The sequence below is a fragment of the Trachemys scripta genome, chromosome 1 (assembly GCF_013100865.1).
Source record: "Trachemys scripta elegans isolate TJP31775 chromosome 1, CAS_Tse_1.0, whole genome shotgun sequence".
NCBI lineage: Eukaryota > Metazoa > Chordata > Testudines > Emydidae > Trachemys > Trachemys scripta.
In genome coordinates, this window is record NC_048298.1 from 196658980 (window position 1) to 196681857 (window position 22878).

At 42.8% G+C, this 22878-nt stretch overlaps 1 protein-coding gene across 4 annotated transcripts in view; it reads right to left on the bottom strand.

The window, feature by feature from the left end:
• USP9X (ubiquitin specific peptidase 9 X-linked) overlaps window positions 1-22878 on the bottom strand; it is a 222625-nt gene that overhangs the window by 39204 nt on the left and 160543 nt on the right. For 3 of the 4 annotated variants that reach the window (XM_034754300.1, XM_034754275.1, XM_034754282.1), the window contains 10 exons: window positions 16684-16792; window positions 15855-16001; window positions 15584-15730; window positions 13920-14142; window positions 7824-8044; window positions 6747-6937; window positions 6177-6350; window positions 2990-3131; window positions 1538-2288; window positions 613-736 (listed from right to left, as the gene is read on the bottom strand). In XM_034754300.1, coding sequence (XP_034610191.1) covers window positions 613-736; window positions 1538-2288; window positions 2990-3131; window positions 6177-6350; window positions 6747-6937; window positions 7824-8044; window positions 13920-14142; window positions 15584-15730; window positions 15855-16001; window positions 16684-16792 — 2229 coding nt within the window. The remainder of the gene's footprint in view (window positions 1-612; window positions 737-1537; window positions 2289-2989; window positions 3132-6176; window positions 6351-6746; window positions 6938-7823; window positions 8045-13919; window positions 14143-15583; window positions 15731-15854; window positions 16002-16683; window positions 16793-22878) is intronic. The other variant, XM_034754291.1, reaches the window with a different exon arrangement.

Sequence of the window (22878 nt, forward strand, 5' to 3'; positions counted from 1 at the left end):
AGTACGGTACATAGCCTCAGATGGGTTTCTCATGTTTCAGACCTGGGCTCTTGGTTTTGGCAGCGAAGTTACATAAACTCTCAGCTAATATATTTTTTAAAATGGGAGATGATGTGTTTGTGTCCCAGAGTATTAGATTTCTTGCAAAAGGGATAACAAAGAAAATGGACAATCAAGTGAAAAACTGCCAGAAGTAGTGATTGTAAACTCTTGCAAATCTCTGCACCAGGTCATTTTTCATCAAACCACCATGAAAAATTCGAAGAGTGCTCAGAGATTATATTCTGTGTTTTGGTTTTTGCCATTGCAATGGAGATTTTTTACAGAAAATATTGTTAAATCTGAATTCTGTAACACAACCTTTACTATGGTATAGCTTATTCCTGCACAATCATATACATCAAAAGGAGGCTAGCTCTCACTTCAATTTAGGGCTCAATATCTCCCCTGTACTTTCCCATCCAGATTTAGCTCTCATCTCCACATACATATTTGAAATAGACATGGAATGAATACCTCAAACAGTTTTAATACTATTTTTACACAACTTGAATTTCCTTAAAGGAAACCAAACTCTCAAAACGGTAGAGTCATTGTTAAAGACAAATATACCAATCACTAGCAGGGCCACGGACTATTTTCTTTGTGTGAAATCCTGTGGTGAAGAGAAATCTAGCAGCTAGCTGAATACTAATCATAGTTATTTCTTCTGCTTCAGGCAACAGGTGATCTTGTCCTAAAGAAAAATGAAAAAACTCAAGTGTAGACAAAATAAAACACAAATAATTTTACCTACAATTGGCAAAATGACTAACTAATGTTCTTGTTTGGTAGCATAAACCTGGTCAAAACAGAATCTAACAATGCCCAGAGCCTCTCATTACTGATTAAGGCCTTATCTTTCAAAAGCAAACAGTAATTATGGGTTAACTTGAAATACCTTAATGAGGCAGTGCTCAGGTTCCACTCTCTGAAAAAAATAGGCTGCTTTCAGGTAATTCTATGTGCCCAACTTGAGATATTAGTCACTTCTCAAAAATTAGACCTAACCTTGAAAATTTGGTTAGGTAACAGCTGAGTGATGGACCTAATCAACCAAAGCAGCTGCTGCTAATTACTTTTGCCTTTACTAACAAACACTTAAACAAAAGGTAAGTAACTTCAACAAACAAGTAAGACTTCAAGAAACGGATGGCAGGAAAATAATGGCAACAGTATTATAGAAATGTAATAAATCTGGTATCCATAAGAATTATTTGAGTTTAGTGATTTTTGAAAAACAATTTAACATAATAGATAAAAAATAACTTAATAAATCCTTTTTAAAATGAAAATCAGAAAAATTATTCTAATGGTGCAGGTAACCTTAAAGAAAAGCAGTACCCATTAGAAAAAAAAAGATGTTCAAAATAAAATGCAATAAATTAACTTTTGCTAGGACTCAAGAATTCTAGACAATGATCATAAAATCTTTCCTGGCAACAGAGACTAATTTTCTATAAGAACACTATATTATAAGAAGCTTTCAAATACTAACCTGGAGGAGGATTTAAGTAGACACTATTACAAGTAAGCAATTTCTTTATAAACTGGAAATATTCTAGACTGTACTGCATACGGTTATGCATGAATTGCACATTCTGTTTCCGTACACTTCGCTCAATGGCTGATGGCATTTTAATCTGGTGGGGTTTAGTGGTCATAGCTAGTTCTGAAATATATTTTATTAGTTCATTGTCTTTATCCATTGTGTCCATACGTTCATAAAAAAGAATGTAAGCATTCCACCACCTCTTCTGGCGTCTGTAGGACATGCGCTTCATCATATGATCAAACACCTCCCCCATGTACTCTCCACCAAAACACTGATTTTTCATTTCTTCATCATCATCCATTTTACACTCTGTTACATCTCCATCATCAAATTTATACCATCGATTTTTCTCACCATCTCCACCATTTCTCTGGATAATGTAAGAGTAATAATGTCCACCACTGGCCTGACCACTGTGTACTAGTACACCAACTAGCCTGTATTTAGTGCTCCCAGAGTGCTCATTTTCTGGCTGTTCATTTTGTATCAACTGATTTTCAGGATTGACATCATCTCCTTCCAATTTAGCTACACCTGCCACTGTATAAGGCTCCATGTCCAGCTCCCGTGGAAATTCAAAATAATCATTGAACTTGATTGCACATTCCCTTTCCCAGTCATAGTCAAAACGTTTTAACTGGATAGCAAGAACTGGAGGCAACTTCTTAATCAACAAGCGTTTCACTGTATCAACCTAAAAAAACATAACCAAACAGTATATTAACAGATACTGATTCTTAAATTTTCATTATCATTCAACACAAATTCTAAGGTCTAATGATGAAAAACCCATTTAATAAATACTGTCAATGTTTATCAATAATATACTGAGAAACTTCAGCATCAATATAATCTTGGCTGCAAAGCAAACAACAGTGTAAACAGCATTTCAAATTTACTAAAATGAGCATGCAATGGACTTGGAAGTAAAATATCATCCTTAACATCTCATTGAATTATTGCTAACTATTAAAACAGTAGCAGTTCTCTACAGCCTACATCACCATGAGATCATCTGATCTGTTATACATTTCAAACAAATTTCCAAGTTACTTCTGAAAGGTTTGCTTACCAATCCACTTTTCCTTAAGCTGATACACACTTTCAAAAAAATTCACCACTAAAAAACAGGGCTGCAGTAACTTTAGGTATAGGAGAGAGGCAAGTTGGTCATTTGAGATCTGGATTCCTGACAAATTCTAAAGTCTTTTATTTAAATAAATGATTGTTTCTCAGAAATATTCACAGTGAAACTGCCCCACCCAACCACAGACTGATAATTACTTATGTGCTAAAAATCATCAAATTTAAATATATTATGCTTAAAAACAAGCTAAAATTCTGTTAAACCAGTAACAAACTTGCACAAAAATAAATCACAAAAAGGATCATTACCTTTTTGTTGCATTTTTCACAATGATATGCATTTGCACCTTCCAATAAGTCTCCTTTGACATATTGTTCCAACGAGTCAAGCAGGTTTTGGTGATTTCTAATATCTACATTCAGAGTTGTAAAGGATTCCTCGCACTCGTACCTACAGATATGATGGGAGGGGGAGGGGGAAGAGAAATACAAATGTGTTTGTCTGGCAATTTTACATGGCTTGCAAAATATTCTAGCATAAAAAGTTTTGTTAGACATTTGATTACAACAGCTTGACACTCTAAAATAAGAAGTCATTCTTTATTGTATAAACTTATGTATTTAAAGTCACTGCTTCAACTATCAAAGATGACAGTTAAAATTACTTCCTCTGAAGTGCTAATTCAAAATGGTAGATCTTTATTTTTAAAACAGTTTGATGTGTTCAAAGTACAATAGGTTTGTATTAAGCTTCAACATGAGCTCCTTCCCAAACCACACCCCTCCACCAGGTGATTGACACTCCCCAAAAAAGGATAAATGGTTTACAAAAATAAGTATTTACCACAGAAAACAACTCCATCCCCTGAAGCTAACAACAGCCACTTGGAGTGAATCAGTAAAGATGGCACCACAATAAGCAGACATGAAGAATGACTAAAAGAATATGCTACTGTTTGTGTCACACTGCAGATTTGAATTGTGGCACTTATCTGAGTGCACTCCAGCAGTGTTCAGTGTGTTAGGTGTAGTTGTATTGAACAGTGGCGGGATTAGTTGGAGCAGATTAGCAGATGTGTTACTATGAACCTCTTGCTCAAATTTCAACCACTAATCCTACCCCGGACACTCATGAGGCATTGCAAATTTCAAAACAATCCAAGTAAGCACATAGATTTTAGAGCAGTTAGAAAAATGATCTGTTAAAACAGTTGGTCTCAATCTTAATAGCTGCTCAGTTATAGCAATAGGTACATTTCTTTTTATAAGAAACATCAGATTATAATTTTTTCTGTATAGAGTGTTTGACAACACAATGTATAGTCAGTTCCACTGGTTTCTTTGTATAGTCACTCAGTTTCTCCTGCTGAGCAGGACTTTGGCACAACAACAGAACAGAAAAATATTTTAGAGAGAGGAAAATGAAACTGTAAAACCACAAAATTGGTAGGGGCATTCAAAGGCAGGTATAGTACCTGAAACTACTTTTAGCTCATGTGTTTGAAAGTGCATACACAGGCTAAGAAGAATTGGATTTTTATTGGTAAATGTCGGTAAACGCCTATTTCACTGTGCGCACACAAACAGATGAAAAATAATTCCACCAATAAGCAACAAACTGGACAGATAGGCAAAGTAAGAAAAATGCTGCTTGAGAACTTAAGGTATGATTTAAAGATATTTACTTTGTATATTTTGATGTGATGTTAACAATTTGTGTTTTAACTGGTATAAAATTTTAACTTTTTGAATCACATCTACTGTTACTAAATTATTGCCTGACCCTCCACCATAATTTCACAACTGTGAAAATTTTAATAGATAAAAATAAAAATATTAAGAACAAACATTGATATCTTTCAAAACTATAAAAAATTAAATAGAAATTCTGTCAAGCCTATGCATACATTTAAAGTTGATATCTCTTTAATGATAGGTAAGAAACAATGTAAGAAAAATTACATACAACTGTCTCTTGCTAAGTTAAGAGTAAAAATTTTTTTAAATCCCCCTTTTTAGTAAGAATAGAACCGTGATCATTTAATTAGTGAGCTGCAAAGCTTTAAATCACTTGTACAATCCTACAGGCTCAGTACTGTAAACACACTATTAGGTGTGATGTTTACTACTTTGAATAGTCTCATTTATTTTAACCTTTCTATTTACAGCAGTGAATATCCTGGCTAGCAGCAGTTTTGCTTGATTGAGTCCTAAAAGCAGCAAAACTATGAATCTCTTTAAACGTCAGACCTGTGTTTTAACAAAATCTGAGACAATTATGAGACCCTGAAGAAAGCGAGCAGCAGACTCCCGTTCTCGCTTCCAGAGAGGGAGTGTGATGTTGTACCTACCATAAATACAGGGTGAAAGAGCTGTTCTATTCACACACAATCTTTTTGGAATGAAATTCTTAATTGCTTAGTCTCAAATCAAAGCTTTAAGAAAATGTCAAAAAAGGGATCTATTTTTGAGTTATATGAGCATGAAAAACAATGCATTCCAATGATCCAAATATTAATGTATATAAGCAGCAAATGAGAATGAAGAGCCTACATACTGCATGGCCGCTCAGTTGGACAGCAAAACAAAAAATTTTTGAATCTTATTCATTTGAGAGAGATGGCAGGGAAGTAAAAGTTCCAAATTCATGAGTGTTGTACAGCTGACGTCACTGAATGTTTTGAAGGAATGGATTCAAAATAATAGTAAGTTTATCATAGAGGAGAGTATACAGCTGCTTACAAATTAAAGAAAAAGATTCTTTACATTTATGTGGAACAGGCAGAACCCTTTTGATCTATTCAGTTTCCTTTCATTTGATAAATACCAATAAGGTCAGCTACTGTCCAAGATATGTCCTAATTGATTATCTCTATACATTGCTGCTTCATTCCTATGATTGTAATTTGAAGGTCACATCGGAATACGTTAAGTCAAAGCCATGTCAGAAAGTGTACCTTTCATAAATATGTTTAAGTTACAATTATTTTTTATTTAAAATAATTGTATTACTATAATATTTGATTTAATTTTCAACTTTTTTATTTAATGGAAAAAGCTTGGTGCTTGAACTGAACAGAAATAAACTTGCAATTTGGTCAGCTGGGTCTTCACCATGTTGTTCCAGGGCGAACACAGCAGTGGGGCATGTTTTAGGACTTCGTGAAGTGCATTTGGCCCTCAAGGCAGCCCTGTTCTAGTGCAAATGCTTTGTGTTTATACACACACTGGTATTTAGGAATTTCTGAACACAGTTGATAGTGGGAGCAATAAGATCAACAGAAACACTAATGCACTGTACATAATGTTAAGGCTTTGCCCAGACAAGATAGCAAATTCCGTTAAAGGCAAAATACATCCTCAATATTAATGGTTTTTTCTTCTTCTAAAAGGAAGACTTTTATAACAGTTTATTTGCTTTACAACACTTTGGTAACCATCTTCTCACATAAATGTAGACTGTTCTAGTGTGAAAAAGGTGAAACGAAACACTTACCTATGTGGGCATCCTTGACAAATCTTCTGATCAGCGAAGGACCCTCCCAAAACCTTACTTAACATGGCTGGATGCCCCAAAGCTTTTAAAGCTTCATCTAGACTATCCACCAAGGAATTAAAAAATTCTAAAGCATCATGTTGTTCACGGAGATTAACAGGTTCACCCCAAAGTCTAAAAAGAAAAAAATAATAAATATTTTGGGGGGTATTTTTGGAGGAGAGAAAAATACACTGAAATAATACCTCTTCACTTTTACTGAGCACAGTTAACTGATTGCTTATGGTGTTGTGAATCAACTGGTACAAAAACTAAACATTCCCTTTCACATATAAACGAATATCTGGCTGCTAAGTCTCAAAAATTGCTAGAGTTCAAAGATGTCGCTGTTACTTCTGCTCAATTCGGCTTACTTTTCCACCATTCTAACTAGCACATATAAAGCCACATAAATCTTAAAATTTATACAAACTGCTTATGTCTATTACTTTTTTCATATAACTGACTTCTATTATACTTTAATAGTCTCAGTGAACGGGAATCAATATTAAAAACCATTTTTCTATTTACCGGAATTGTTTCCAAAACCCTCTTGGTACATAGTACTGTAGTCTGGAAGCTGCTAAATGACCAAAAATGACTTGGAGATGTCTCAGAACTCCAATATTGTATTCTTTTCTATCTTCTGTTTTACTTAATGCTGGTTTATCTTCATACTGATGCGGATAACCAAACACATCATCCCGAGGATCAACATTGCTCTATCAATCAAAAACAGTCATATAATCTTCATTCACATAATGAATATAAACAGAATATAGGAGAACTAAAACTAGCAACAAGATAACCATGTACAGTATGGTGCTCTCTAAGTTTGGGGGGGAGGGATAGCTCAGTGGTTTGAGCATTGGCCTGCTAAACCCAGGGTTGTGAGTTCAATCCTTGAGGGGGCCAATTAGGGATCTGGGGCAAAATCAGTACTTGGTCCTGCTAGTGAAGGCAGGGGGCTGGACTCGATGACCTTTCAAGGTCCCTTCCAGTTCTAGGAGATAGGATATCTCCATTCATTTATTTATTTAAAATTTATATTTATTTAAGTTTACAGAACTATTATTGGAGGAAACTAGTAACTTGCGTATTGTTACCTCTATTTTAATTTATACATCTCTACCCAGATATAACGCGACCCAATATAAACTAATTCGGCTATAACATGGTAAAGTAGTGCTCTGGGGGGGGGGGGGGAGCGCGGGGCTGCGCACTCTGGTGGATGAAAGCAAGTTCAATATAACGTGGCTTCACCTATAACACGGTAAGATTTTTTGGCTCCCGAGAACAGCGTTGTATCGAGGTAGAGGTGTACATGCTACATGTAGACTGTTAAATCTACATTGTAGATGACACTTTCAATCACATATTCCAGACGAGGGGAAAAAAAAATGAAGGGGAAAAAGCAAGCCTGACCTTTAATCTTTTGGACCTTCTACTCTAATCACTAACATTTTCAAATAAGAAATATTATATTATAGTTTTGTTACTAGAAATGTAAGGAAACCCCATTAAAATAAAATTCTATCTAATGAAAAAAAAGTTATGACAACTTGAAAGTATTAAAACAGATGACTAGCAGGTCATCTGTATAATTACCTCATTGTCCTGCTTCTCATCCCCAGACATATCATCGTCTACATCACTGCCCGTGCCTTCAATTGCAAGAATACCATTTCGGATAGCTGGAATCATGTATAGCTGCTGAATGACAGAATTCATGTAACAAGTAGCACCAGCATTTTTTAATCCTACAAATCCCTTTGATGGCCGAGGCCCAACAGGTGGCAAATATTCCCATTCTGTAAGCGCTTCACAAGCTACGAGAGAATAACCAAAATTGATTAAAAAATTATTTTATTACAAAACAATATCTATTATGATAATCAAGGCAATTCCATAAAACTGAAATTACTATTTGTTCACGTCATAAACAAAGTTTAACTTACCAAACCTTCAAACAGAAAATAGTTAAAAACATCTAAAATTAATGCCCTCATTTGTTGCCAATGACAGTTTAAGTGCAACCTTTAAGTAAAAGTATCTTATATAACCAATTAAAAAATAAATATAGCTAGTGCCAAATTAGCAGCAGAAGTACTTCTTCCCTTGAGACCAATGATTCACCTTTTAAAGACACTTAGGTTGAAGAATTCAAAATCAATTAGCAGTGACAAGGAATCAGAGTTCACAATACTACACCAGTTTGGCTCTGTAACTTGTTTCATTATCAAAGTAAAGAAATGTGTAGAAGAATACTTCTCTAGTCAGACTATAGTCCTCAAATATCTTATTCTACATGATGTTTGTTTATGCCACACATTTTACTTCACAGTTGAATGCAATTTCACATAAGGATATCAATAAGGCTTACAGTTGGGTTTTTTCTCTGAAAATGGATGTTATTTATAAACTGGAGGTTCTTCGAGACGTGGGTTCACTCTGTGCCTGAGACTGAAGATTTCTAGAAGTAGAGTGCATTGGTCTGCCCCTGAACAGTTGCTCCCCTCATGCTCTGCACCAAAGGTATAAGGGATGGTGCGGACCAATGCCTCTAGTTCTCTCTCTTACCGTGAATCAGATAGGATTCAAAGCTGAGGGGAAGGAGAGTGGGCAGTAGAATATAGATAAGGACCACACATCTCTAAGCAGATCTGGTTACAAGTAAGTAACCTCCAGTTCTTCTTTGAGTGCTGGTTTCTATGTGTATTTTCATATATGGGTAATTGGTAAGCAGTACTCAAACAGGAGCAGGAAGCAAGGATGCAATTGGTACAGATGTCTAATACTGCTGCCCCAACAGGTGGATATGCAGAAGAGGCCTGGACTAAGGCATAATGTTAAGGTATGGATGGAACTCCAAGTTGCAGCCTCACAAACATTCAAAGAGATGCTACAGAGGTTGCTTGTGCTCTAGTGGAACGGGCCCTCACCCTTCCCGAGGAAAGAATTACACACAGATGATAAAGAATGATACAGACGGACATCTACTTAGATAGTCTCTGACCCAATAATGCTTGTCCCCACGATTGCTCTGCTATCGTGACAAACAGTCTACATGTTTTCCTAATTTCTTTCTTTGCAGATATATTGCTCTACAGCCCTTCACTGTAGAAGACAGTCCACCTTCTGACAGAGGATTTCCTTGTGAGCGTGGTCCCTGAAGAAGGGTCAGCAAGGGCATGGTCCCTGAAGAGGGGGAAGAGACTCAATAGTTTAGTTGGATGGAATGATCTCTAGTACCCACCTATCAGTTGTTATTCCCCTCCAACTGTGGGTGAAAAGGGTGAGGCAACCGAAGGTTTGGGGGGCAGTAGGGAGTGATATCAATAAGGGTACATGGTTCTCAAGCATCCCATCAAAAGTAACCTGATTGGTGGATGGGGGTTGAATGGATATAGCTGTGGTGGAGGAAGCTGCATATCTAGGCCTTTATGCCCTCTGACATTTGCGCAGCAGTTTGTAAGGAGCTGGTGGTAGAATAGCTGAGGAAAGGTCTTGGCTTGTATGCTTGGTTTATGGTTTTTTCTCTTTGGGTCCAGGGTATAAATCCCCAATGAGTCAAGAGTTGTCCTGGAGTCCTCAGCAAGCATAAATATTAGTCAGTCTTTTCATTGACTAGATTAGGGTCCTTCAAAGGGCAAGTCCTCAATGGTATTCTGGACTTCCCTCTGGAACCCCAAGAAGTGGAGCCAAGATTCACGCCTCATCACCACAGCAGTAGCTATACCTCTAGATGCAGTATCAGTCATGCCCACTGCAGCTTGAAGAGAGGTCTTAGCTACCAGTTTACCTTCATCAATGAGGACTTGAAATTGCACTCTGTCCTCCTGATGGAGTTTGTCTTTGAACTTCAAGTGTTTGTGAGAACATTTTTTTGCTAATAAAGACTCATAGTTAGCAATTTTGAACAGAAAGCTGGGGGTGGATAAAAATACCTCCTCTCTCTACGAAGTCAAGGCTTTTAAGTGCCCTTGTCTGTAAGAATTGCCTTGCAGTGCTATAAGCCTGGATGTCTTAGTGGCTGCTTGTACTACTAGGGAATTGTGGGCAGCGAGAGTAAACAGAAACTCTGCCCCTTTAACTGGTACAAAATATTGCCTCTCAGCCATTTTCAGGGTGGGAACGTAGGAAGCAGGAGTATGCTAAACTACCCCGGCTGGTTTCACAATGGTCTTGTTTGCTGGGTGGGTCATCTGACCAGGATTCAGAGGGCTGCAAACTGTCAAGTGGAATCTGGATCTCACTCCCCACCCTCTGCAGGAGCTTTTGATGTTGCCTGTGGTAGTCAGGTGGGGATGGCAAGCATGGGGCAATTGCCTCATCAGGTGAGGAAGGTGACACCATCAGAACCATTGGTACCAGGGACAACTTCGATTTCTTCCCCCTTGCATGCCAACAGAGCCAGTTGGCATTGGCTAGAGGAGGAAAGCCAGCGGTATCCATATACAGATCCGAGGTGCCTAATGTAGGGATCTTACAGGCACCAATATGGCCAGTTTGAAGGGTCAACCCACTGGGGGGACCCCAAGACAACGGGTACCACTGGTCCCATGGGTAATCATATCTGAGTGGAGAATAGATCCAAGACCTCCTAGAGTCTCTGTCCAGACTAGTCTCCTTCTGTGGAAGCAATGGCTTGTCTAGAACATCTGAAATGGCCAACTAAAAGCTAAGAGCAATGCTGTTGGTACCAGTGGGTGAATGCTCCGACTTGTGGACAGGATATGGAGTATCCTTTCCTCCTTGAGGTGGTTTCCTCCTCCGGTGTGGAGATGTCACTCAGGAGAACCAGACCCAAAGGGAGAGGCAATTGAGGATAAGGAAGGGCGAAAATATCCTCTGGAAAGGTATAGGTTTCAGTCCGTCCTGGAGAGTGAAGTGTCCCGGTGGTTAGATCCAGCACATCCATGGTCATGGTGGTCAGTGTGTCCTTCTGGGGACAAGATGATACCATATAACAGAAGTCCTAACTCGAGTTCCTAGTTGGTGTCAGCAGGTATTGATCCTTTGGCTTAAGAGCTGGAGTTGGTACCAATGGATCCTTTCTCCTTTGCACATTATCCTCATAATTTGGAGGTTTAGATGGTCATAGATCTTTATGACCCATGCATGAGGACTTGCCCAACTTGGACAGAGTAGGGGAGGGATCCTTTCTTTTAGGAGAAGACCTGGAAGGGGATCTGTCCTTAAGTATATGAGTGAGCCCTTTAGTCTTGCCAAAAGCCCAGATCTAGTGATTGCCTGGGCTTAGCAGCTCTGGCCTCTGCTTCTGAGCTTGTGCTTGAAGGGGTGGTGTTCACAAATTGAGACTGCTGTAAAACAAGAGGGTCTCCCCCTGGCCTGGATCCACATGGGGTCCCATGGGTTTCTCCTTGAGGTACTTCCTCCATCAGAGCTCTTTCCCTCCCCAAACCTGTGAGGACAAGAGTGGCAGCTGCAGAACTTAGCAGAGATAATAGCCTCCCCAAGACTGTAAAGGAAACACTGGTGTTCATCGCTGACTGAGAAGGAGACAGTTCTTAAATCCCAGGACTTTAAGCATAGTCCTTCTCCACAGGATCCCTGAGACGGGGAGACACTAAACTGAACTAACTAGACTATAAAAATAAACACTATAAATACTAAAACTATATACAATTATAGTTACAGATTTGAAAGACATGCAAAGATAGCTTTGGACACAGGATTCTGACTCAGGCCATGAGACAATAAGAAGGAACTTGAAAGGTGTTGGTCTGCACCACCCCTTATGCTCTCAGTAAAGAGCATGAGGGGAGCAACTGTGCAGAGGCCCAGACCAACAGACAGTACTTGCTAGAAGTCTTCGATCTCAGGTGCATGAAGTGCATGCATGGTCACGTGTGGAATACACATAGGAACCAGCACTTGAACTATTCCTTTAATCCACCCCCACAGACTCTCAACTAATATTTTACTATCACCACGTAAGTTAAAATCAGTGACCAACAGGCCAACCTAGTGATGTCCCAGCAACATTGTAACACAAGCAACTCTGATTTGAAAGTGACCTATAATATTTTTCCCCATAAGCTAGTGATCCATTGCCTATATAACATACTTAGGCTCCCGTGCCTTTGCCATCCCTATGAAAATCCATCTAAATTTGGAGAAAAGTTATAAGCCTTTGAAAAATCGTAGTTGGCATATGCTCAGTAAACTTTAGACAATAGCAACTAAATTCCCTGAAGATTCTATCTGCTCTGGGCACGCTCCAGCCCAAGGCTCTTCAGGACTTACCCTGCAACTGCTTTGCTGGACTGCTCCAGACTCTGCTGGGTCCGGGCACCAGAACTGAGAGAAGGGAGATGGTCTCCTGTGGCTCTCAGGATATGTCTACACTGTAACATAAGCCCTTGCTTGAGCCCAGGCTCAAGGCTACCCCTCCTTGCATCTATACTGCAACTGTGCTAACCCAGGGCTCGAATGCACGGTCCCAGGATCCTGCAGGACTGGATTGTCCAAGTTTGAGTCAAGCTGGGACCCAGGTTTCAAGCCTCACTGCTTTGCAGTGCAGATGCAGCCCCACTTGACAAAAGTCCTAGGAGTCATTCGGAAGTATCCCACAATTCCAGGGGACAACTTCCTTAGTCCTCTCTATCCTAACAATCTGGAACCCACTCTATTGAAAATGGACGCCACACTCCCTCTGCAAACTTCAGAAATTCAGGTCAGTGTTAACGCATTCTGGTCTGATCACCTATCTGCAAGCACACTATCAGAGAGCCTCCTGGGTTTGCAATGCAGAGAAAACAGATTAAGTCTTCTGCAAAGTGAGCTGCTTCCTGGTAATGTTCAGGGTGGGCAGTAAAGTTTTCCCACAGTGCACTACGGTCCTAGGGCTAGAGCAGCCACATGGAGGGGGTGTGGGTGCGCCATGGGCAGCCTAGAGACTCTGGGATATAGCTACTTTGACTCTGCTTTGCACACTGCATTATGGATGCCAGAGCCCTTGGTTTGAACATGAGTCAAAAAATTCTTAACCTAGGTTAAAATACAATGTATTTTATATTGGGCTTACATTGCAGCGTACACCCTCAGTGACCCTCCTGTGGGCCCAGGCAGCATAGAGGAGGAAGCTGTCAGATTCAAATGCAAAAGAAACAAGAAGTGGACCTGTGGGAGTGTGTGTGGGTGGCGGTAAACTGAGACAAGGAGGCTGTGGCAGAGACTAAGGCTGGAGACTAGGGATTGGGATGCGTCCTGACTGCAACTGCCTAATCAAGAAGATGGACTAAGGAGTAGAAAAAGGTGATGGGAGACAAATCTGAGGAGGAGCTGGAGTGCAATGGAAGAATTGGGGCTGACTGGGACAAGTGGACAGGGGATGAGGGAGACAGGGAGTATGTGGGTGGAAAAGAAACTGGGACAGTCTGGGCAAAGAGACTGAGACATGATCAAGTTATTAAAGACTATCATAATGCATACACACCATGGAGCCAAAGTAAGATTGTAGAAGCAACATTAACTCTGGCATTCCCGAACTTTGGAGTGATTGACTTTACAAACTTAAAAGTTAAAGATTCTTTCAATTGGGGTGAGGGGGGGAAGGGAGTGTAATTAGCATCAGAATCAGTTGACAGCACAAAGTTATTAGTATAAGTGGGAGGAAACATATACATTACAATACATAGATTAAATAATTAAAAATAGATAGTTAAAAATGCTACATACTAGTGATTGCTGTACCTATGTAATACATTTCAGTCAAGGTGTCTACTATTTGTTTGAGGTTTCGGACACACCCCACTGCTAGTGCTACTAGCAACTCAAAACCAGCATTAATGGTAGCTGGTGAACTACAGACTGGTATGGCTTGCTCAGCAGGCAGTTCTCCATTTCTCATGTATTGTAAATATACATTGGAAGCTGGAAAGATGAAGTCATCTATCAATTCCTGAAAAACAGAAAAGTTGTTACCCGTTACTATTAAAAAACTGAAGCATTTTTCAACAGACTGGAAAGCGTTACATTTGTTAGAAGCGACAAAGAGTCCTGTGGCACCTTATAGACTAACAGAAGTATTGGAGCATAAGCTTTCGTGGGTGAATACCCACTTCGTCAGACGCAGGTATTCACAACCTGCGTCTGACAAAGTAGGTATTCACCCATGAAAACGTATGCTCCAATACTTGTTAAGTCAATAAGGTGCCACAGGGCTCTGTCGCCTTTTTACAGATCCAGACTAACACGGCTACCCCTCTGATACTTAACATTTGTTAGAGAGATGATTGAAAAGAATATAGATAAACTAAAATGTATTTCATTCTGATAATAAAGAGGAGCCTAAAAAAAGAAATTAAAGTGGTAGTCTTATTTTTTTGGAAATATTCTATCTTCAAGTTAATTCTCTTTTTAGAATTTAATTGTAAATCTCTAATCAATCTGGATCAGTGACAAATCTTGCTAAATTAGTGTATTGCCTTTGGAAAGTACTATTCTAGCTGTTGCTTTGTTCTCAACAAGAGCTTCAGAGCTATCACTCTACTGATGCACAGAAAACACTTGATTAACCAGCTATTCAGACAACATGATGGTGTTGTACATAAACTTGAACACAAAAGAACAATTAATTAGCAAAAAAACCAATTAATTAATTTGGCTGAATTTGGGACAAGGAAGGAAAAAATCTCTGTGCTCTATATAGGTCTCACTATGCATTGTCTGTCAATCTAACTTGTTGCTTCAGTTTCCCCAGCTGCAAAAAGATATAAATAAAAGGAATTGAATTGTGGGAAGACTGTCAAAAAATTGCGGCTGAGTTCTGAACAAGACATAGAAAATTGCAGAAAAGTAATAGTGGAAATTATTTGCAGTAATAAAGTCCGTTATTACTTTTCTGCGATTTTCTGCTGTTGGTCACCCAGGGCTGAGAGCGGGAACATAGGGCTGAGAGCGAGGGCTTCTGCTGTCGGCTGCCCAGAGCTGACAGTGAAGGCTCCCAGTGTCAGCCTCATGCATGGTGGGACTCCCGCTATCAAAATTGTGGTGGAAGCCTAATATTGCGGAATCCGTAATTCCTGCAATATTACAAGTTAAGTGGCGTTTTAGGTATAAAGTTATCTCGCTAAGTTGTAACAAATCAACGAACAGTGGTCTGAAGATGTAAAAGGCAATGTGAACGCTGAGTATTCTTAGCAGACCAACATGTCCATTATACTTTGAAAAGTTTAATAAATTCCAAGTAGAACCATTTGTTTTACAAACAAAAAATGTTTCATGGAATGAGCCACTTTTGTGGTTCCATTCTGTAAAATAAAAAGTTTCTCCACATTTTTTTTAACTGATTTCAAAGTAATGATATTCAAAATTAACATACAATACAAACTATAACTTACTTTAATGAGATTAGCACCTCCTTTTTCACAACCAATATGATATTTCTTTTCAGGGGTTTGGAATGCCAATAATTCTTTTGTTACTCCAAGGTGGCCTTCTAAGATTGTCTCTTCAACACCTGTTTCTCCTGTTCTTTTCACTTCATCCTAACATTTTTAAAAAAATGTTAGAAGGCTTGAAATTATGTACCTTTGGGAAAATTTACAACCAGATTTTAATATGAATTTTTGGAAGACCAATCTCTATAATTCACCTGATATTACAACTTACCCTAATCCTTTTAAGCCAGTCTATTTCATTATTAAGAAGAACTTCAGCATTGGGCACATTAATATTACTGTTGTAAGCGTAGTTAAGAAGGTGTCTTAATAGGGTGAAGTAGTCTCCTGAATGCTTAGCTCTTTCTCTTGCAGTACTCTAGAACACAAAAAATAATGTATAATTGATAAATGCCTTTTTTATTTAGAGCCACTAAACCCAGAAAATTTTTTCCTAAACTGAATAGAATTTTAATGGAAAAATAAAATGAAAATGTTTAAGATTTGAAGAGATTAACGGTTGTGTGTAAACTTAAAAATGACAATTTATTTTTGACCTAAATATTTGAAAAGCAGCTTCTTTCACTAACTTGCAAAGATCAACTGAGGAGATGAAACATTTAATACAGAGCCAGCCAGAAGTACACTGAATTTGAAAGTCCTTACAGGCACAGGAAATGAAGGATGAACAACTTCACAAATATGTAGCTTAAAAACACATTTATTCATAATTTATGCATATTTATCTAATCTGCTAAGGAATAAACCTTTAAAAAAAGTTTTGCCATTCACTTTTAAGATAATTACATTTTAAAAATATATTTTTAGTATTTGCATAAGAGACCATTTTTACCCCTATCAAATTGGAATTATCCTATAACATATTGCAATATAAGAGCCATAGCAGCATAATCAAAAAAACAATGTTCGAAACGTAAATTCAAGTGCATTATACATGGTAGTAACGTACTCTATTGAAATAGGATAAAAATTATCATTCATTTCTTATGGAACATCGAACTGTACTAGAATAATGAAAGTGTTAATTTCAAATGCCTTACCCCTAACACAGTAAACAGCAGTGTAATGAAGAAAAGCAGAGGTCTCTGTCCCATACAACATCTGGTAGCCATTAAAAAGAATTGCTCCTGTGCCATCTGACGAACAGTTCTGAAAATAGTGAAAAAACATTTAATTTTTCCCATAAAGAATAAATACAATTATAATGTGGGATAAAAAATACCTCTTGAAATCAGTGAAAAATACCGTTACCTACCTTTCGTAACTGTTGTTCACGTCCATTCCACATTAGGTATAGCCGCGCTGCGTGCATGAGCGTCGGAAACTTTTCCCTTAATGGTATGCGTTGGGACAGCGAGGCCCCCGCCTGAGCGGCGCCACTGCGCCATGCATGTATACCCCTGCAGGCCCAACCCCCTCCAGTTCCTTCTTGCCGGTGACTCCAACAGACGGGTAGGAGGGCGGGAAGTGGAATGGACGTGAACATCACATCTCAAAGAAGAACAGTTACAAAAGATAGGTAACCGTTTTTCCTTCTCCGAGTGCTTGTTCACATCCATTCCACATTAGGTGAATCACAAGCCTACCGTCGGAGGAGGGTAGGAGTCACAGAACAATTGATCAGAGGACTGCCCTGCCAACCGCCAGATCCTCTTGGGCCTGATTGTTGACCCCGTAGTGGGTCGTAAAGGTATGCACCGATGACCAGGTGGCTGCTCTGCAGATCTCCTGGACCGGGACCTGTGCCAGGAAAGCCGCTGAAGCTGCTTGTGCCCTGATCGAGTGGGCCGTGACCGCCGGGGCCGGTACACCCGTGAGGTCATAACACACCTGAATGCAGTCTAATCCAGGAGAAGATCCGCTGCGCCGACACCAGGAGGCCTCTCATTCTTTCCGCCATGGCCATGAACAGCTGCATGGATTTACGAAAGGGCTTGGTGTGCTCCAAGTAGAACGCCAACGCTCAACGGACATCCAGGGTGTGCAGGCTGCAGTGACTCAGGTCCACATGAGGTTTGGGAAAAAACACCAGCAGACCAATGTCCTGACCCAGATGGAATTGTGAGGCCACCTTTGGGAGGAACTTGGGGTGTGGGCAGAGCTGCACCTTGTCTTTATGAACTACTATTTATGGCGGCTCAGAGGTGAGTGCCCTCAGCTCAGATACTCTTCTGGCTGAGGTAATGGCCACCAGGAATGCCACCTTCCAGGAAAGGTGGAGGAGGGAGCAGGTGGCAAGTGGCTCGAATGGGGTCCCCATGAGCTTAAAAAGGATTAAGTTGAGATTCCATGGAGGGCCTGGGGGGCATAAGGGAACACCCTCTCCAGTCCTTTAAGGAACCGCCCCACCATTGGGTGGGAGAACACCGAGCTCCCTGAAACCCCCGGGTGGAAGGCGGAGATGGCCGCTAGATGCACCCTCATGGAGGATGGGACCAGCTCCTGCTGCTTGAGGTGCAGTAGGTACTCTAGAATGGTAGGCACTGGAGCCTGGCATGGCTGAACCTGTTGGGGCCCACACCAGCACGAGAACCTCTTCCACTTGGCCAGGTAAGTCGCCCTGGTAGAGGGCTTCCTACTACCAAGTAGAACCTGCTGCACAGGGAGGGAGCACTGGCTCTCCAAAGCGTTCAGCCACAGAGCTTCCACGCCGTCAGATACAGTAATTGCAGATTGGGTTGGAGGAGCCACCCTCCGTCCTGCATGAGGTGGTCCCGGTATAGGGGCAGGGTTACCAGGGCTTTCACCGACAGCTCCAGGAGCATGGTGAATCAGTGCTGGCTGGGTCAGGCCGGGGCGATGAGGATAACCGCTGCCCGGTCCCTGTGCACCTTGAGCAGGACCTTGTGAACCAGAGGAAGCGGGGGAAAGGGGTATTTCAATTCCCCTCCCCACAGGATCGCAAACGCGTCTGCTATTGAGCCCAGGCTGTGGCCCTGGAACAAGCAGAACTGTGGGCATTGGGCGTTGCTCCTGGCGGCAAACAGGTCTACCCAGGGAAACCCCTACTTGTGGAAGAGCGAATACACAACGTCCGCTCTGAATGTCCAGTCGTGCATGCGGTATGACCTGCTGAGGTGGTCCGCCAGGTCGTTCTGCACCCCCAGGAGATTTGACGTCTCTTGGTGAATGGTGTGGGCTATGCAAAACTTCCAGAAGAGGAGAGCCTCGTGGCAGAGCGGCGAGGAGCGAGCTCTGCCCTGCTTGTTTATGTAAAACATGGCGGTCGTGTTGTCTGTCAGAACTGTCATGCTGTGATCACTCAAAGTGGCGTGAAAGGTCTGGCAGGCTAAACGAACCGCCCTGAGCTCCTTCGCATTGATATAGAGCAACCAGTCCACTCCCAACCACAAGCCCTGAGGTCTCCTAGGTGAGCACCCCATGCAAGGTCTGACGCCTCTGCCGCAGCTAGGCCAAAGGGGAGAACCATGAACTGGTAATGTTCTTGGTTCACAGTGAAGCGCAGGAATCGGTGATGCGCCAAGTGGATGGCGATATTAAAGTACGCGTCTCTCATGTCGAGGGCAGCGTACCAGTCCTCCGGATCCTGGAAAGGGATGATGGTGCTCAGAGAGACCATGCGGAACTGGGCCTTGACCAGGAACTTGTTGAGCCCTCACAGGTCCAGAAGGGCCTCCTTTGGCCTTGAGAATGAGGAAGTAGCAGGAGTAGAACCCTTTCCCTCTTAGATCCTTCGGTACCAACTCTACTGCCTACTGCCCCTGCCTCTAGGAGCATGCGAACCTCCTTTTCCAGGAGGTGCTCATGAGAAGGGTTCCTGAAGAGGAACGGGGATGGGGGGTGAGGGATAGGCATGGAGGAGAACTGCATCCTGTAACCACTTCGCACCGTGCGTAACACCCAGCGGTCTGACGTAACACTGGACCACGCACGGGAGAAGTGGGACAGGCGGTTCAGGAAACAAGTGCACGAATCCGGCGATTAGTCCAGTACGCTGTCCTCGAGCGCACCTTCAAAAGCCTGCTTTAGGGCTGGGCTGAGACTTATGCTGGCCTTGGCTCTGTCCCTGGCCTATTGGAGCTATTGTTGTTATTACGCCCGCCTCCTGTATCCCCATTTCGTCTGCAATAAGGCTCATGCCTAGGACGAGGTTGGTAGTGACAACGAGGTGGCGGCTGCGGCTTTCTTTGGGTCGCCGGGGTGTGCATACCCAGCGACTTGAGCGTGGCCCGAGTCCTTGAGGCTATGCAGCTTTGCGTCCGTGTGGTCCAAAAAGAGCCAGGACCCTTCGAAGGGGAGGTCCTGGAGCGAGTTCTGGACCTCAGGCAGCAGACCTGACTCCTGCACCCACACCGAGCGTCGCATGACCACGCCAGATGAGATTGTCCTGGCCGCCGTGTCTGCCAAATCCAAGGACGCCTGGAGAGAGGTCTTCACTACGGCCTTGCCTTCGTCCACCAGCGCCATAAACTCCTGTTGGGAACCCTGTGGGAGGCTGTCCTTAAACTTCCCCACTGCCGCCCAAAAGTTGAAATTATGCCTGTTGAGGATGGCCTGTTGGTTAGCAATCCTCAACTGGAGGTCCTTTGAGGAATACACCTTCCTGCCAAACAGGTCCAGGCGCTTCACTTACTTGGCCTTAGGTCCCGGGGCCTGCTGCCCATGGCGCTCTCTCTTGTTTACCGCAGAGACTACCAGGGAACATGGGCTTTGGTGGAAAAACAAGAACTCATACCCGACGGGGCGAAGTACTTGCGTTCCACACCTTTGGTCGCTGGAGCGCTGGAGGCCGGGGTCTGCCATATAGTCTTATAGTTCAACTGTATGATCTTAATGAGTGGGAGCGCTATTCTGGATGGACCTTTTGGGCTCAGAATGTCCACCATGGGGTCCTCTTGCTCAACCGTCTCCTCAGCCTGTAACCCCAAGTTATGGGCAGCATTACGCAGCAATTCTTGGTAGGCTCTGTGGTCTTTTGGCGGAGGTCCTGATACCACTGTGCCTGCCACCGCTTCATCCGGGGATGATGAGGTCAGCAGCTGCTCCACTTCCTCCTGCTGGTCCCCTTGGTCCCCCTCCCCTGAAAGAGGAGCATCCATCTTGGGCCCGGACAGCTGACCCAGGGGAGGCACCGGCCTCAGTGCCAGTTTCTCTGGCCTCTCGTTCGGTGACTGTGCAGGCAGTCTGGATGCCGTGGCTTCCCGCACGGAGGAGCGTCAGTGCGGGGACCAGGACCAGTCCACAGAGCAGCTGGCCCTGGAGGGAGCACCTTGTTGCTGGTAGTAGGCCCCGGGGGTTCAGAAGGGCCAGTGTCCGGTGGTCCCCATTGGGGTTTCCACCCAGCTTGGTGATCTCTGCCTTCCGGTGCCCAGTGCGAGTAACTGTATCGGCCCGAGTCGGCGCCGGACTCTGGTGACACCGAGCGTGAAGGCCACAACGGTGCCGTCAACCTATGCTGGCGGGAGATCGACGAGCGTCTTCTCACCGATTGGGACCGGGGTCAGTGCTCCCGAGACCTGGACCAGGACCAGTGACTTCTGGAAGCCTTCGGCGATGGCCAGCTCGCCTTCTCTTGGTCCCAGTCTCTGGAGGGTGCCGGAGAGCATCGGGTCACTTGCACTAACTCTGTGCACTGACTCGTCTCCAGTACCGAGGCTTCCCTCTGCGTCAGGGGTAACAGAGTCCGTAGACTCAACGCTTGACTGGGACCAACGCCGGGAGCGATGCAGGGACGGTGACCTCAAACGGTGCACCATTGCCGGCTTTCCCCTCAACAGCACCGCGGGCTTCTCCCTGATCTGGAGGGGGCTCACCGCCGACAACCCTATGAGGTCCTTCACTGCCTCAAATGCGTCAGGCGTGGAGGGCTGATCCATTATTCCCTCAAGCCCGTTGTCCTCACTGAGTTCACTTAGGACTGGACTCAGAGGGACTTGTGGCACCAGTGCCACTGGTGCCGGCACAATGTCCATTCCACTCTTTCCGGTGCCTGGGCCCTTAGATGGCGCTGGTCTCCTTGTGTGTGTGTGTGTGTGTGTGGGGGGGGCGGGGGCGTCCAGACCCTTCTTTTGGCTTGGCCTTGGGCCGCAGCGGGGAGAATGAGCGATGCCGGGGCCTACTTTTCTCCGGGGCCAACAGCTTGCGGTGCTTGTCCGGCACCGGGACTCTTGACAAATCCGGGACACTCTGCACCGAGGAAGCTGGAGCCAGCATTGGGCGCTCCGGGCCCGATGGCTGCAATGCTGCCTCCATCAACAACTGCTTCAAGCGAAAGTCTCTCTTTCTTTGTTCTAGGCTTAAACGCCTTGCAAATCTTACACCTCTGTTTGGTGTGCTTCCCCCAGGCAACGCAGACAGGAGTCGTGGAGGTCACTAACCGGCACGTGGCGCAAGCTTTAAACCCGTGGGCCTGCGGCATGCCCTGGGGCGGGTGCTGGAAGCCTCCAAGCACCTAATCTATTAAGTGTTCACACAATAGAATGCTAACGAACTGATAGCTGCTAAGTACTCTAAAGCTAAGGGATTGCTTCTCCTAGGGGAGCAAGAGGTTGTTCCAACACTGCCCCGGATGGTAAGAAGGAACTGGAGGGGGTCGAGCCAGCGGGGGTGTATATGCATGGCGTAGTGGCACCACTCAGGCGGGGGCCCCGCCAGTCTGCCAGGTACTGCGAAGGGAACAGTTTCCGACGCTCATGCACATGGCGTGTGTACACCTAATGTGGAATGGACGTAAACAAGCAAAGAAAAAATTTTGTTTGAAAAAGAGAAAAAAATTAAATTATATATCAAACTGCACAATATAATTATTTTTGGCAAAATGTAAGAAACAGCAATACCTTCACAGTTTAGTTATTGTCCCTCATTTGTTTTTTCTTTCAAGAGAATTACTCATGTATAAACCAAAAACTATAAAAAGAATCATTAATACAACAAACTTTTAAATAGCTCACTTTGTTTTTTAAAACAAGATGAGCAAAAAAATCTGTGTTGTCATCTTTCAATGTAAGTGAAGGTGATCTGCAAACAGATTTAACAAACACCCAGCAATTCTGTACGACTGCCAGCCCTTGCTCCATGGCCCAATACTAACATGGTGACATTAACCCCACACTGGAATCCACTAGAGTGTGGGGTGGTCCATTAAGTACTTAAAAAAAACAAAAGGCCCCAGCACGTTTGAACACTGCAGTTTCTTTTTAAATATCTTGTACTCCATAGGGTGTAAACTACATTAAAAGAATCTTTGCAAAACTATGCAATACAGTATAAGAACA